The sequence below is a fragment of the Belonocnema kinseyi genome, chromosome 3 (genome assembly GCF_010883055.1).
Source record: "Belonocnema kinseyi isolate 2016_QV_RU_SX_M_011 chromosome 3, B_treatae_v1, whole genome shotgun sequence".
Lineage (NCBI taxonomy): Eukaryota > Metazoa > Arthropoda > Insecta > Hymenoptera > Cynipidae > Belonocnema > Belonocnema kinseyi.
In genome coordinates, this window is record NC_046659.1 from 13,322,572 (window position 1) to 13,340,522 (window position 17,951).

General features: G+C 33.6%; 1 protein-coding gene across 6 annotated transcripts in view; it reads left to right on the plus strand.

Moving 5' to 3' along the window:
* LOC117170224 (serine/threonine-protein kinase ppk30) overlaps nt 1–17,951 on the plus strand; it is a 543,229-nt gene that overhangs the window by 72,353 nt on the left and 452,925 nt on the right. For all 6 annotated transcript variants that reach the window (XM_033356845.1, XM_033356844.1, XM_033356843.1 and 3 more), the window contains one exon: nt 9,720–10,064. In XM_033356845.1, the coding sequence (XP_033212736.1) occupies nt 9,720–10,064 (345 nt within the window). The remainder of the gene's footprint in view (nt 1–9,719; nt 10,065–17,951) is intronic.

Below are 17,951 nucleotides of genomic sequence, written 5' to 3' on the forward strand. Positions count from 1 at the left end.
GCGCCCCTGTCGGTGGTATGCGCTACTTCTCGTTAGATGAGTGTTTAATGTTTACATAAGATCGGCTGTGATTTTGACTCAAACTCAAAATTATCACTATAATAAATATTGTGTTTTTGTGGTGTGTTATCTACATTTGGATATAATATAAACGGTGATAAGGTAAATATATACGCTTTCTATAAACTGAAAATATATAAGTAGAATATCATTTAACAAGTAAGAATGATATAGGTTATGTAGAAATTTTTAAATCATACTTTATCCATATTATAAAAAACAACTTTAATAAGCCAAACTTTGAACAAAAACAAATTTATTTATTCAAATTATGAATGAAATACAATTTTTTTAAAATGAAGTATTCATATTTTATTTATTTTTTTTGGATTTGGTAAATGTCAAAATAATGGCAGGGGAAGTCGACAAGAAGCAACGTAAAGGAAATGTAAACTGCTGTGTAGTGAATTGTTTTCACTCGTTTAGAAATTCACCTCCTGGCACATATTTTTATACTTTTCCGACTACGGTGCATAAAAAAGAACGTCGAGAGATTGACATTTTATTTTTTTTTAACTAAAAAATGTTTTGGTTGACAATTTAATTATTTTGTTAAACATTCATCTTTTTGATTTCAAAGTTCATCTCTTTCTGTAGAAGTGTAATGTTCATTGGTTAAAAATTCAGCTGTATGGTTAAAAAATAATCTGTTTCGATTTTAAATTGATTTTTTGGTTGAAAATTAAACTGTTTTGTTGAAAATTAGTATCTTCAGCTAGAAAATTTAACAATTTGGTGGAAAATTGAAATACTAATTTATTGGTTTATGATTATTTGGTAGAAAATTTATGTATTTTGTTGATAATTCGCCTTGTTTTTAAAAAAAAAGATTTTTTTGTTGTAAAAAACGCAATTTTATTGTTGAAAATTAATCTGTTTTAGCTGAGGCTTCAAGAGTTTTGTTGAAAATTCCTCTTCTTTTATTAAATCAAACTGCTTTTTTTATTAATCTATATTTTTTCTGAAATGTCAACTATACAGTTTTCTTAGTATCTAACTTTTTGTGTTGAAAATACATGGTTTTAGCATAAAATTCATTTTATTTTTTGAGTTGCAAATTCAACTTTTTTCTTCAAAATTCGCCTTTCAGGTTAAACATTCAATTATTTGTTTGAAAATGAACTTTTTTGTCGAAAATTCATACTCCCGGGTAGAAAATGCAACTGTTTTGTACAAAATCCGTCTTTTCGGCTTTAAAACTCTACAATTTGGTAGAAAATTTAACTTCTTGGTTGAAAATTATATTTTTTTCTAGAAAAAACGTTTTTTGGCCTGGAAATTAATTAATTTAATAGAATATTTAACTATTCAATTTTTGACTGAAACTTGATATTTTTAATTTAAATTTGACGAACTGTTTGTTTAGAAATTGATGTACATATTTTCTTGAAAACCCGACTTTTTTTTTGAAGAAAACTATTCTTCTTGGCTAAAACGATAATTTTTTTGGTATAAAATGAAATTGTTTTCTTCAGAATTAATCTGTTTTGGCTGAGAATTTAAGTATTTTGTCAATACTTCGTTTTTTTTTATTAAATCCAGGTGTTTTTTATTTAAAATTAATTTTTGTTTGTTCAAATATAATGAATTACATTTTTCATTAAATATTCAGCTTCTTAGGTCGAAAAATTAACTCCTTGGCTAAAGTTTTATTACATTCTTACAATTAATTTTTTGGTTGGAAATTCAAAATTTTAATCAGAAATTTGTCGTCTTTTTTTGTTGTCAAAAATTCTTTGAGTTGGTGGATCTATTCTTTTGGCTAATCAGGGAAGAAGTCAAAAATGTTTTAAAAGGGAAAGTGAAGAAATAGTGGCATTGGCGGTCAATCGCAAGAAACTAGTATATTTAGTGTTTTTTTTTAATATTAGGAAAATAGTGTAAATAGTGTAGTGAGTCCAAGGCGGGCTAGATAGAAAAATGTAGACCTTTAAAACTAATTAAATTTTTTTTAGTCCTGATGGCACTCTTTGGCAACCTTCGGTTCATTCAAGAATTTGTAGTGCACACTTTGTGAGAAACGAAAAGTCTGAACATCCTCTCAGTCCAAGTTATAACCCTACCATTTTCCCAGAGGTTTATAAGAAGCGACCTGTCAATATGAAAACGGCCGTAGGAAGGTATAGATAAGTAGTTCTACATATTCTTTGAAAATTGTCAAGATGTCTACCCAACGGATGATTTTACATTCCTGGCCAATTTAAACAACTTCAAAAACGTTGAATGGCTTCAAATGATTTTTAAACATTTCAAGAGATACAGTTTAAAACATTTCGAAGATTCCTGGTTTGGAACAGGGAATTTCGGAAAAGAATTATAATTCTGAGTTAGATCGTCGCATAATTTTTGGTCATAATAATTAAAATTCCGATTTGAAACAGAGGATTTTGTAAAACAATTATAATTCTTTCCGGAAATTCGCAGTTCTATCTCAGAATTATAATTCTTTTAAATTTTTCTTTAATTGCCTGAGAAGTTTCAAATTCTAGCAAAGTTTAATTTGCAAAAAAAATAATTTTTTGATTCAAACAAATTATAATTTTTATCAAGAAATTTTCAGAAATTTGAAATTTGAAGACCTTTTCAGAATTCTGATTTGGAACAGGAATTTTTATTGTAAATTTCGTTTTTTTATAAATCAGAATTCAGATTATTTTTTAAATGCAAAACGAATTAGTTACTAACTTTGTTTATTGCAACATAAAGATTATTTCTCTTATTATTTGTATAAAAAAGGTGGCTGTAATTATTTATTGCTTCAGTCAACGAAGAATCCTCACAAATATTAGAAATATTATTAAACAAAGTATAACTTTGTAATTTCATATCACACTTATCCCTGTCGACCCTATAATTTCTTTGGAAAATCCCTTATTGTAAGTCAGTATAATTGTAATCATTTACGTGAATTTTTGTGTACTTCTTTTATTTATTCCACGTCACAACTCAGAATTATCAATCTTTTAGAAAATTTCTTTCCTTAAACTCGAAATTATAATTCTTTACTGAATTACTTTTAGGCATCGAAGGCACAAGAATTTGGAGTTGAAAACCCAGCAAACTTCTGTTGAAGATGCAGCATCTCAGGCATCGTCAACAACGTTGAAGGAAATATTAAATGTGCTTCAGATTTCCGAACATGAGACAGAGCAAGAAAATAACTATATGTGCGAAAAATCGGAGAGAAAAACAGCGGACAAAGGAGTTGAGGCAAACTTTCTAAAAGAAAAAGACAAAGTTCATGATCCACACATTTTCATTTGTAATCGCTACATTTACACTAGTCACTGTGAAGCAGAAATTGAGGCATTTTCTCCAGAAGCTCCTAAAAAAATTATAAGCACGAGAAAAATTAAAAAGAATGACAAAAAGTAGGAACAGGCCAAGTTTATGTCAACAGAAGTGCTGGACCTGACACAGTATATGTAAATGAAAAAGGTTTATTAAAATGTTTAACAGGATTACATGGAGTGTCTTCGATCAAATCTGATCAAGAAATGCTAGCCTTAGCTGGGGTGACATTCTTCACTTACAATTTACTAAGAGATATTTATGAAGGATCGGATGGAACGAAAATATCTAAGAACGACCGATTGCTCATTTTTTTATGTAAAATGAAACTTGGAATCACTTACTCAGCATTAGGAGTAGTTTTTAGAGTTGATAGAAAAACTATTTCCAAAATATTTGTTTCTACATTAGAATACTTGGTCATCAGGTGTCAAGACTTTGTCATTTGACCCAGTAAAGAAATTGTACAAAGTACCATGCCTGATGAATTTAAAAATATGTACGAAAATTGCCGTGTTGTAATTGAGTGCACTGAAATAAAAATTGATCAATCATCTAGTCTGGAGGCAAAAGTACAGACGTATTCTCACCATAAAAAAGGATTTACTGTAAAAGTTTTAATAGGATGTACACCAGCCGGATTAGTGTTTTTCATCTCGAAATGTTACGGTGGTAAAATCTGTGATGCTCAGATTACAACATCCAGTGGACTTCTAGATTTGCTAGAACCAGATGATCTCGTATTGGCAGATAAAGGATTTCCTGGAATTCAAAGCATCATTGATGAAAAGGGTGCAGGCGTTGTTCTTGTTATGCCACCATTTCTACGAGATGGAATGTTTTCCGAAGAAGAAGTAGAAGAAACATATCAAGTTGCAAGATTTCGCATACATATCGAACGAATTATGCAGCGCTTAAGAATTTACAACATACTTGTAAAACTGCCCTCACATTTACTGGCGCATGCAGATAATATTGTATTTATGTATGGAGTTTTAGTCAATTTGCAACCTCCAATATTAAAAGAAATAAGCGACTCTGAAGATGTTGAAGAAATTTAACTCGATTTATTTCAGCTCGTCCTTTGTATTTATACAGGTGTCTTGTATTATTATGTAAATAAAAGTCATCACAGAGTGTCACCTATTCACCTTTTGTCACCTATTTTCATTTTTGTCACCTTTTTCAGAAAAAAGTAAAATTTTTTTGAAAATTACAACTTGCACATAAGCCAGTTAAATTTTGAAGCAAGGAAGACAATCTTTAAACTTAAAAAATATGACTTTTATACCAAATGAGGATTTTCACACCAAAAGGATGGATTTTCTTTCCAAAAATACAAGTGTTTAACAAATCAGTTGAAATTTTAATCAAAAAAGATTACTTTTTAAGAAAATAGTTTTATTTAGATTAATCCTAAATTAAAAATATAAAAATTGCTTTAAACAAAAAAATTAGCTTGTAATAAAAAATGATCAATTTTGAACCAAAGAAGATCACTTTTGAACAAAACAGTTGAATTTTTAAATAAATATTAGAATTTTTAACCAAAATGAATTTTCGACAAAAATATGACTTTTTAACAAAATAGTTGAATTCAAATTAATTCTGAAACAGATATATAATATTTTTTTTTTTGGTAAAAAGAATTAACTTTCAATCTAAAAAGATAAATTTTTAACCCTAATAGTAAATTTTCTGAACCACGAGATTAATTTTAAACAAAAAAGGTGACTTTTTAAGAAACTAGTCGAATTTTAAATAAAATAACTAAACTTTCAACCAATTTGTAAAATTTTATAACTAAACGCCAAAAATATAATAGTAGACTTTTCAATAAAAATTATTAACTCTCAAAGATAAAAGGTGAATTTTTAACAATTAAAAAAAAAAATCTGCACCAAAAGATAAATTTTCAACAAAAGAATATGAATTTTCTACAAAAGTATACATTTTCGACCAAAAACGATTACTTTTTAGCAAAAGACTTTAATTTTCAACAAAATGGTTCAATCTTTAACTAAATAATAGAAGTATCAAAAAGTCGAATTTTGAACCAAAAAAATTATTTATTGAATTTTCCACTCCTCTTTTAAAGTTAAACGAATTGTTTCAAATTTCGTAAATTTCTTTTTCGTTTAAGATTCATAATTTTAGTTGAAAGTTCCTTTTTTTGTTAAAAACATCTCATTAAAAATTCTTTATGTGGTCAAAAATTTTCTTTTTAACTGCAAATTTAAATATTTTTTACAAAAGTTAACTGATTAATTATACATAAACATTTTTGTTGTTATTTCATGTTCTTCTTTTTAAAATTAAATTTTTTTTATAGAGAATTAGGCTTTTAGGCTTGAAAATTCAACTTTTTTGGTTAAAAAATTACGTGTTTTGCTGAAAATTCATTTTTTTTCTAGAAAATCAATTTTTTTGGTCAAAATCAAGCGATGTTGAAAATATATACTTTTTGGTCAAATTTAACTGTTTTTCATTTGTCATTAAAATTTTGTTGCAGGAATATCAACTATAATATTTTTTGATGAACATTAATCTTTTTTGTTGAAAATTCAACAGTTTTTTTAACAATTTTTTTTTCATTCTTGACTGAAAAATTTTTCTTGTTTAAAAATTAATTTTTTGGTGGAAATTTAATCTCTTTTTGGTTAAAAATGCAACTTCTTAGTGGAAGATTTATCTATTTTTTTTTTTAGGATCAAACTATTTTGTTGAACATTGACAAATTTGGTATAAAATTCAACAGTTAGGTATAAAATTTAACTTTTTTGTAGAAAATTCTATTTTATTGGAAGTTAAACTGGAAGCGTTGAAAACAACCCTCAACTTAGTAGTAGAACTACTTTCTCTGAAGATAGGGTGATGAGGCAAATACACAGTTTGTGGAAAACTATCCAATTCCTTTTCTTGAAGAAGTTCCATGTGTCCAAGGCAGTCACTCGTTTATATAGATATTATATAGGTAAATCAGTCACTCGTTTATATAGACATTTTTGTAAGATGTAAGATTTAATGTCTTTATTGAGTTAATCACTTTACTGATACGAAAAGATCGGACAACGATCTGTCGCGATTCACTGCTGCTCGCACACTATTTTTCTCAAGTGACAAGGCTATCCTCACACACTCAAACTGAGAAATCACGTGACTTCAAACATTCTTTAAATGATAAGGAAACTGAAAATAGCTTTGAAATAGGCGATGTCGATAAAGTGAATCATTTTCAATCGTAGAAAATCTCATAAAGACGAAACATCACAACTTTAAACAAGGGCAGTTCTGAAAACTGGAATAAATTTCTACAAGATTCTGCCACGATCTTGGATACATTTTTTTATCCGTGACATAAATTTAAAGAAACAAAAAAAAAAGGAACAAAAACCCTTGCGAACTTCAAATGTTCAAACTTTTGAAAAAAATTAAACGGACATTTTTTCTGTAAAGGCTTCCAAAACTTGAAAAAATTTTGATTTTCACTACCGCCGGCATTAGCGTTATCCAGAGCGTGCAGCGTGGAGGTTGTACGGTCGGATATACGCTTGTGTGTGTTTATCTGTGTAATTTTCCGTTCTTATGTCCGTATGCAATCTTGATAAGTAAGTAGGTTGTTCAATCACGCGCGTTGCCACCCCGACTCCGAATAACTGCCCTTAAACGGTGGGCTATATTGAAGCATCGTGCAATGTGGGGCTGAGGGATTGTGTTCCAAATTCGCAAATCTAGCAGAGATTTGTCTCCTAAACAGATATGAATCGGGGTCGAAACGCGATTTGGGTCATCAACATTAATTTTAATTAAATTAAAAATTGATGGTCAAAAACAAAAGACAAAAGGGTCCTTTTTTATTTCAAGTTCGATATCTCAGTGAAAAATGATCGTGTCGAGGTTTAAAAAAATTTTAATTGAAGCTGAATAAACAAGCTATCCTGTCCATACTTACTTCACTCAAGTAAACTATTGCTTTAATGTTACACATTATACACTTAGGTGTGGAAATGCATAATTCCTTGAAAAATTAGGTTTTGAATATTTTTTAAAAGTCACGGTAACCTTATAAAAATGTTTCCCAGTTTATGAAAAAATGTGACAATTGCCCGCGGATAGCGTGGTTTTTATCTAATGAACTAGTCTATATTCATTTTGGATAATTAAAAACCAGCAACGATAATTTTCCTAAAGCGTAAAGCAAGTTAAAGTTTAAAATGAAACTCCAGATAAGGAAATTACGCTCATCTTTTTCACACAGTTTCTCAGTTCCTCTGCATAAAAAATAACTAAATAAGGCTTATTGTACAGAGAATATTCTTGGACTTATAAATTTCTATAAATATTGTTAATAAAAAATACCGGGGAGTCCGAGTTTTAAAATTTCAATCACTTTCAATCAGGCCTTCATGCTTACTATTTATGTTACTGAATTATTTTTCAAATTAAAACTGTTCTAGATGACAAAATTATTGCAATTTTATTGGGTGTTATTCTATATGCAAGTTCAACAAATCCCGTTTTTTTCTCTAGATTTATGTACGCGGTAACAAAACTTGACCACGGATTCGCACACCAGCTGCCCTCATTTTTGTAAAGAACTTGAGAAGAATTTGAATATGCGGCTGTGCAGGTTCGCTTCTTTTTAGATTTTGGGCAGAGCGGAGTTTTAGCCGCAGTATTTTAAGTCTGCGAACTAAATTGCCAAGTACATTGTAAAGAAAGTTTATCGCGAGGAATTTAAAAACCTGGGGCTAATTTAAATAATATGGAGTAAGTTTCTGTTAGTATAATGGTTACATCCATTCATAAGCATCCCCATTTGCCGAGCGACAATGCGTAGAAAGCCGTTTTGGACACGCTTGAGCCTAATTTTGCCTCCTCTATATTGGGGGGATCAACTAATATTTTAATCTTATCATTTACGAAAGGTTCTAGTCAGCTTCGACTCTGGTTAATAATAGGAACCGGCCTAAACTGAATAAAGAATGTGAAGTTTGGCAAAATTATTACTCTAATCTCATAGATTTAGAAACAAATTCTTATTTAAATTGAGTTTTATTTCAAGGTCAAGCACCATATTTTTCTTGATTGTTTTTAGTACGGTGCGATTACGGGATATAAAAATAAAAATTGCGAGAATTGTTTTTGAGATTAGACATTACTAAATTTAACCTCGTCCCTGATCAACCACATATAGGTTATTCAAACTAGGAAGGAGATCCTACCGCTGGAACATTTACCACTCGAGAGGGCTAACAGATAACACTGTGTTATAAACAATAACTTAATAGACTATTCACGAGTCATGTAGTGGAACTAAAAAAAGTGTTTATGACTGAGTCATCAGATTTTAAGGTAATTTAGCATCTAAAAAACCAACTTCAGCAAGAGCTGATAGGAAATTTTTGCTCATTGTTTCCTGCAAAAACACTCACATTCTAATAGTGACTTTTAAGGTCATGGAAAATTTTAAATTTCCAATCGGCAATTAATTAAGTCATAAAAAAGGAATCAAATATCTTGAGACTTTTTCTAGGGAAAAAGTAATTCAAATGATACTATGAATTTTATTAAAATTGATCCAAACTGGCCTGAAATTTTCCCCTTGACATATTCCTGAGATTTTGTTTTGGCAGGACAAGAACCTAAAAACCCGGCATGCCATACATTCGACCCAACCCGATACGAAAAAAAAGAACCAACCGATACTTGGGCCGTGTTGAAATAGTATATTGTGTTAGCGAGTAATAAGAGTGATTTACACGTGTGGATTCACTTTTCTTCCATGGTGCGCACGCTATTTTTTACAACATCTATATGAAAAAGTTCGATTTTTTTGTCTGTAGGAGTGGATGGCAAAATCACTTAGAAATATTACGTTTAGGTTCTTGTAGTGTGAAGCATATTTTACTCTATAACGGGAGGAAATGGAGCGACAACGCAAAATAACAGATTTTGATTCGTAGAAGCAATTGTTACGCATGCACCCCATTGTTTTATTTCCGATTGCTCTGAAATCAACGTTTTGTGTCCACTCTATAGGCATGGAGAGTCGAAATTTTCATGCAATGATTCTGCTTCACTTCGGGTCATTCTAGATTATACACAATTCATTTTAAATTGAAATTCAAACAAAAGCTTATAAAAAGTATAGTTTGTTATTTCTTTAGTATGAAAACAACCATATTTCAGTATAGCATAATATAAAGGTAGAACCTTAGTCTACAACATAGTGTGTTTACGTAATATAACATAAATTAATTTTTCTATATGTTATCAAGACATTTTGTGATCGTTATTAAGTACATTATATTACATCATATATACATTATACATCTTATTAAGCACATTTTTTATCAACCTTTCAGACTACAGAAACTTTTGAATCGATAAAATATGATAATGCATTATCTGAGCAAGCAAAAAAGAGTAGTAAAATGGAAATAACTTTGAAAACTGCGACTAAAATAAACCCTACAACACTCCAGGGAACCGAAATCATATTAAGTGACATAAAATCTCCGGAAAGTCTTATTTTCAAGACTGAAGTTGAAACAAAAATAGATGGAACTCATCCACGAAGAACTCAAACCCAACGTTCGGAGGTGGCTTTTCCTATTAACGCTGCTTTCCCACAAATTAACAACAGCGTTAGTTGCAGACACAAAAAAGAATATTCAATTGATGTACATGAGAGAATTCTACCCATTCTGGTGCGTAAAATCTGATGTTCTTATGTATGTTTTACTGAGATCATTTTCACATATATCTATATTTTTGAGGTATATAACTCATGGTATATGAGTTATTCCGTGGAGTTTTCTCGCTTTAAGTGTTTGAATTCTTGAATTCATAATAGATTTTGAAGCTTGGCAGCTCAATATACTTTTCCAAATTTAAGCCTGTTTTGGACAGATTTTTCAGGGGTGAGTAGGGTCTAGCGAATGATAAAAATCACGCTGTTTAGGAATTTTGTTATAGATATGGTTAAATTAAATTTACTGACATATGTTTAACATTAAAAAGCATAATCCGGAGAATATTTTATCGAATTTTTGTTGAAAAATATGTCAAAATAAGCCAGTGAAGGAGAATTATTAAGGACGCCTGTTCAAAAAGATGATTTGCGGTACCAACTGTAGCTAATCGTAGAATTATCAGGCATAAAAAAGCTAAGACATTTTGTTTAAACATAAGTTTTTTAACCCCTACGTCGTTTTTTATTTATTTTTTTATTGTTGGTCATTTGAAGCAAAAATAGCGTTTTTCAAGAAAAATTTCACCGTTTAGTAGCTGTAAAATGTTTTAAATTCTCTTAAAATCTTCACAATACACCATAAATTATTTTGAGTTTCTCGAAGTCTTTTGTATTCATCTGAATTCTCTGATTTTTTCTAGTCTCTGAAATATTTATAATTCCCTGCATTCTTCTAAATGATCTAAATATTGTTTAAATTTTCAGGATTTTTTTTGTATTCTCCGAAAGGTTTTTCAATTCTCTAAGTTTTTTGAATTTTCATTGAACTGTGTAAACTGTTATGTATTTTCTGAATTCTTATGAGAAGAGTTAATTAAAAATTTTTTTTTTTTTAATTGTCCTGAAATCATTAGACTACATCTTGGTTCAGTTTCAAGTCCTGGACTTCCTTCGAATGTTTTGAATTCTGCATAATTTAACAGAATTCTTATGATTCACTTGAACTACTTTGAATTATTAAAGGTTTATTCTTTAATTCTCTTAAAATCTTTACAATACACTGTGTACTATTTTTAATTTCTACATGTTTCTTCTATTCTCTGAATTCTCTCAAATATTATGAATTCTCTGAATTCTATGAATTGATACTTGAACAACATCCGTACCAATAGGTTTTACTTTACTTTAAATAGTTTTCACTAATTAATGAACATAATTAAAAGCCTCGTCAAACGTAGTCGATCAGGATCTTCGTCTCAGATGAAAATTGTAGCCAAAAGAGTACCTTAGACATTTTTAATACATGCGTACAAAATTAAAGCCTGATTCAGTCCTAATTAGATTATTACTCATTGCAATTAATCATTTAATCCTTTAACCTATGTTTAAAAAATTCCGATGGTATGATTGAAATTGATATTAAAAAAAAATTGTTGTAGTTTTTTGGACAGCTATGGCAACATGCAACGTATCATTTTGAAGAAAAACTCTTATTCACTTTTTAAATAGGCTAAAATCAGCAAAGTTTCAAATGATTGAAACTCATCGCTTTCTGAAAATAATTCGTCACTTGCAATCGCATGATTGAGATTTATGTTATAAAAGCTTTTTCGGAATTTTTTCGATTAGGGAAAACACCGGAAAAGATGTTATTTTGATGACAAACTCTTACTTATTTGTAAAAATTGGCCAACTGCCACCGAAGTCCATTTTTTACAAGACGCTAAAAGTCTGCAAAGTTCTGAATTTTTTAAAATTCTCTACGCTTTCTAATAATAATGCATTAAATCCAATCGCATGATTAGTAATTAAGCTGTACAATTTTTTTGGGTATTTTTTCGATTAGGAAAGACAACCAAAAATGTGTTATTTCGACGACAAACTTTTACCTATTTTTAAAAATAGGCCAAATGCCACGGAAGTTCGAAATTATTTACAATTCTCATGATTTTTAGAAAATAATGCATTGCTTCGGTAGACGTGACTGGAATTAATATATTACATTTTTTTTTCTCAGTTTGTCGAACAGGGGAAACAATAGACTGGTTCTAATCCTGAAGACGACTTTCCGCCAAAGATGTTGAATTAGTCAGGAACCTGGTAGTTTTCCCAAGAGCGCTTGAACGTAAACGAATGAGGGTAAATGAATTAACAGCAAAAAGAAACACCACTAAATGCTCCTTCTATTGTGCCTTCCCTGATCGAAAAACTACCCAAAGCATCCTCTTTTAGAATTAGATAAGAGTTGTTTCTCAATATAAGACCTTATCTGTTTTTTTCCATGTTAAAAAAAACTTTAAAAGACATAAATTTCAATCATGCGACTGGAAGTAATCTATTATTTTAAGGAAATCATGAGTAATGTATCATATTTCCAGGTTCGGTGGTTTTTTGTCTCTTTCAAAATAGGTAAGAGTTTTCAGTGAAAATGAGTACCTGTCAGCTATCTTCCAAGTTCGAAAAAAGCAACAAAAAAAGTTTTAAAAGATCAATTTTAATCATGCGGGTGGAAGAAATGCATTTTTCCCTTAAAAATCAAGAGAACTATAAATAATTTAATATATTTGAATTAAATTTGAATTAAATTGAGTATTGACTATAAAATAATGGATAAGAATTTGTCATAGTTAAAAAATCTGATTATTATCTTCCCTGGCCGAAAAATTACCCAAAGACACCGGCAGTAAATGAATTTATTTAATTAACGTCAGATGTTGATTGTAGGTGCGTAGAAATATTCTTCAGTGCTTTTTAGGGGTTTGTAATATCTTGGTTCCAAATTTTTTGGTTTATTTTATCATAAAAAATTGAATTTAACTTTGCCTATGGCTAACACAAAAAAAATATTAGCCCAATTCACAAAAAATGTTTACTGTGCATTAAAATTGTGTTTAGGGAAAATATGTTCAATAGAAATTAATTAATACACATTCTAATATAAGAAAGCTAGAAAAAATCAAAATTTTTTGGATTTTTAAATATTAAACACCTCAGGTCAATCTTTTTTCCAACTTATCTTGAATCTGCTGCTCTGACCATCCGAGCCTTTAGGTTTCACTCATGATGAATTAACTTTCCATTTTCGATTCTTAAATTATAAATTTAATTAAAGGCATTCAATAGTATGTTGTGCAAATAGAAAGGGAATCATGCGTTTTTAATGCAAGGGAGACGAGTTCTGCAAAAACATGCAGGACAAAAATGCTTCCCTCCCGTAGCTCTGACGATATTTTCTACAAAACATGTTCGAAAAACGCAGATTTTCGAGTTGTGTCATGTGATAATAAAAGGTAAAAAATATAATAATATAAAAATACCAATATTCTAAAGTTCTCCGAAGCGCCGTGATGGCTGCTGAAGTTTTCCGCTAGAGAACAGCAAGCTTAGTGTTTTTTTCTATGTTATGAGTTTTTTCCCTGTAACGAAGCCACCAAACACGTCCTCGTATTGCGGATAGAGGGTCCCTGTACCAAGGGTTTCTACTGAATATAGTTACAAAAATAAATAGGCAGTCGCGGTCAATTGTCCAGGGGTGGTCCCGAAGGAATTAATCCCTAAGCAGAGGTGTAAAAACCGTGCAGCCTTATCCTTGCATGCGGGGTTCTACAAGGATGGACGAACCCGTTTCCCTAGCTTCTCGTGGGAACAACAATGACAACGCCAAACATAGTTGTAGTAAGTGCGGTTCAAAACAACAGAACGCGCAGGGCTCCCGACAATGGGTCGGCCAACAATGCCGACCACTCTAGAGCTGGGGGTGCCAATGAAAGTGGATTCAATGTGATGGATTGACGGGATCTCGCGACCTTTAGGTGGACGGAGCGACTGAATCACGACTTGCTAGAGTGCTATGATGCGAGTGTGGCCCCTGAACGGGGTTACATGGCACGGCTGCATGCTATGTGGTGCGAGAAACACCCGGAGCTATCGCACTTTTCGCAGCAACGTCTGCGAAACCATGCTGAACTACTCCGTAAAAGGGGCTATGTAAGCGGAACGCCTACTATACCACAGCTAGAACAAGCCGGCAACAAAGAAAGAGAGGCGACACTAAGACCAACCGCGGGCAGGCATCCAATAGATGAAGAGCGATGCTTTACGACCCGGAGAAACATCAACACCAAGGTTTCTCTCAAGCCTACAGATTTGACTGAAATGGATGACGAGCTTCGTGGACATTCTTCGGAGAATCCGACCTCTGGGCTATCAATTATTGTATGTATAATGCAGCGAGAGCTTTGGCCGATGCGAACCGTAAAACAAAACCAACGGTTGATCATAAGACCAAAAGACGAATGCATCAACTTGCCATAAAGATAGGCTGGACAAGACAGTACGGTCCCGCATTCAGTTTGTGATCGACTACATTACATCTGGCAGGAATTTTACTGCCAAGGTTCGAAAGTTCGCGCGCGAACTCCGGACCCATTATCACACACCTAATAAGTCAAAGCTGCTGACCATCAGACGGCATATCGTTGAGAGAATACGGATGCTGCAAAGATGCAGCATCCTCCCAGCGTGACCTATCAATGGCCTAGATTGATTATCGAAAAGCTTTCGATTCGACTTCCCATAGACTTATCATCTGTCATTTGGAAATCTTAAAGGTTCATCCGCAAATAGTTAAGTGCATAGAGGGATTGATGCCACTTTGGAAAACCATATTTACCATCTCATCTGGAAAAAATCGTGTGACAAATAACAAGGTCATCTTTTAGAGAGGTGTTTTTCAGGGCGACACCATGAGCCCACTCCTCTTTTGCCTTACATTATTGCCACTATCCCTAGCACTTCGCCATTCCGACGGGTACTTGCGCGGCAAACCTGCAGATCGAAAGTAAAAGGTCACTTATGTATTTTTCATGGACGATCTTAATATCTATGCTAAAAACAAAGAGCAACTACATCTAGATCTAGAGATTGTCGAACGATATACTAAGGAAATGGAAATGGGGTTAGACAAATGTGCCAAGGTTTATTTGAAGCGGGGAAAACTTAATGGCATCCCTGAAGATCCTGAGCTCGTTGATAGAAGCGCCATACGACACCTTTGCGCTGGAGAAACTTATACATACCTGGGCGTGCCACAGAGCCGCATTCAGGATGTGACATCTATAAAGGATACTCTCCGAAGCAGATACAAACGTCTCCATGGACGAAGAACGAGCTCAGGTCCCTTGATATCGGGAGAAGAAAGGTTATGCACATGAATAAAAGCATGTATCTTAAGTCTTCCGTTCCGCGACTATACATCTCACTCCGTCAAGGTGGTCGCGGAATATTGAGTCTTGAATGTCTTCACAACAGGATTATTCTGGGTACAGCACATAGAGTTGCAAATGGAAGAGACCCTCTTCTTAAAACTGTCAGCAATCACGAAGAAGTGGGCAAAGGAGCGTTTCTCTACAAAGCAGCGGAGGAGGCTGCTGAAACACTCGGACTTAGCTTCAGTATTAGGGGTGAGCAAAATGCATCAAATCTTATCTATCTCGAGTACTCACTCCTGAAAGCCCGGATTAAGAAAGCACAAGAGAAAAACTTTCGTGAAAAGCTCCTCGATAAGAGGATGCACGGTATCTTCCACAGAAATGTGAAGGATCAGTCAATATCTTGTGAGCTAACGTTTGCTTTCCTTAAATCGCCCGGATTGAAGTCTGGTACAGAGGGTTTCATTTTGGCATGCCAAGACGGTGTCATTTCCACCTTAACATACTGTCGCCACGTTTTGAGCCAAGACATTCCTGATGATAGCTGCAGGGCGTGCCATGCACACCCCGAGCATTTAGCTCACATACTAACTAGTTGTCCAACTCACGCGGGAACGACCTACATTCGAATGCACAATGCGGCGCTAAGAGTGCTTTATTACCATCTTTGCCACTCTTACGGCATTAACCTTAATATCGCTCCTCTAAATACTCCTAGGGAAATCGAGTCAATTGTCGAGAATGGGAAGTATCGCATATACTGGACCTTTATATTCTCGACAATTGTTTCTGTTGCTCACTCGAGGCCTGATATGGTTCTTCTTGACTTCGAGAAGCAAACCATGTTCGTTATTGAATTTTCGGCACCAGCTGACAAAAATATCATAACCAAGGAGAATGAAAAGAAAGAGAGGTATCGAGACCCTATAAGGGAGTTGCAACGATTGTACCCAGAATATTCTGTTAAACTATTCGTCCTTATCATCGGCGCTCTTGGAGGTGCCAAGCTTTCACTCGCTAATGGCCTAAAAAGCATCCCTGCGTGTCAACAATATGCTGAAACACAGCAGGATTTTCGCCCAAGGACTACCACCTTCTGCATTTTTCCCGCAAGTGTTTTAGCATATTGTTGACACGCAGGGATGCTTTTCAGGCCATTAGCGAGTGAAAGCTTGGCTCCTTCAAGAGCGCTGATGATAAGGACGATTAGTTTAACAGAATATTCAGGGTACGATCGTTGCAACTCCCTTATAGGGTCTCGATACCTTTCTTTCTTTTCATTCTCCTTGCGTGAGTATGGGGAATTAGGTCTCGTAAAAGATACAACCTTCCCGTAAGCTAGTCTTGGGTCATTTTCGTAGCTGGCAGTTGCAACGGCGCTCTATGAAAATGACATTGGCTACCAGTAGTACAGCGGGAAATCATACCTATGGCCACGTCTAGGGACCGTGATACCATCACGAAATGGGCGGACACGGAGAACCCTCTCCCTACCTTCTTGTGGAAACAACAATGATACCACTAAACTACTAAAAAGTTGTATATGCGGTTCAAAAGATCGAACGCGAAGATCACTCGACAATTGGTTGCATGACTTGCTAGACTTCTACGATGCCAACATTATCCCTGTTTACGGAGACTTTATGATGCGTATACACACTCTGTAGTGCCAGAAACACCCACAGTTTGAGAACGTTTCGCATGAGTAATTGCGAAATCAACGTGGCTACCTCTTGAAAAATAGATACGAACACCAAGCGTTTCCCCAATCGCTCTTTGAACAAGCTGCAGGCGAAGCTGAAGAAGCGAGCTAAAGACCAACCGCGGAAAGCAGGCACCTTCTGAGAGATGATTGCGATTACAGGACAAGGAGGAACATTGATATGCAAGTTTTTCTCAAGCCCCAAGATCTGGCTGAAATATATGCCTCCATTTGTGACGATATCTCGGAGTAGTCCGACCTCTGGACCATCAATTATTCATTTTATGGTGCTACGAGAGCTTTAGCAGATTGAAATCGAAGGTGAACACTGACGATGGATCAAAAGACCACAAGATGCTTGCCCCGTGTTTAATGTGTGATTGACTACATAACATCTGGTAGACTGGTTACGAGGAAGAGGGAAAGATTAATCAGGAAAAATCAACAGTTTCTCGTTGAACTATCACACGTCTTCAGCGATCTCTCTGTTTCTTTAAGAGATTCACCAAACCTCAACGAGGTAGAGACTTTTTGGAAAGAGGTATGCAAAATCCTGAAAACACTAGAGTTGAAAGAAGATATTGATATTATCATCAGCTTCGAGGAGAGTTAAGACAAGCTCAGAACATCTGAGAAGGAATTTCCATCGCATTTTTACCTCATATTTAAAGTCGGAAACGCCCAATCCGCCGTGGCTAGTGTTAGGACGCAGTATACTCCTACCGAAAAAGGCACTTGTCCAACTTAGAAAATTACAAGCCAATAACGTGTTCGAACACACTGTATGAAATCTTTACGGCTTCCCTAAATAACAGGATTGTTCGAAGAACCGAGCATGTCTGGAGAGAGATATACAAACAATCATCTGTCAGTTGTAAGACAGGTCTGTTTGTAAGACCAGATTTACTATTTAATCTGGAAATTATCGTGTGACAATGAACGTCATCCTTCAGAGGGGCGTCTTTCAAAGCGATACCATGATGTCTCTTCT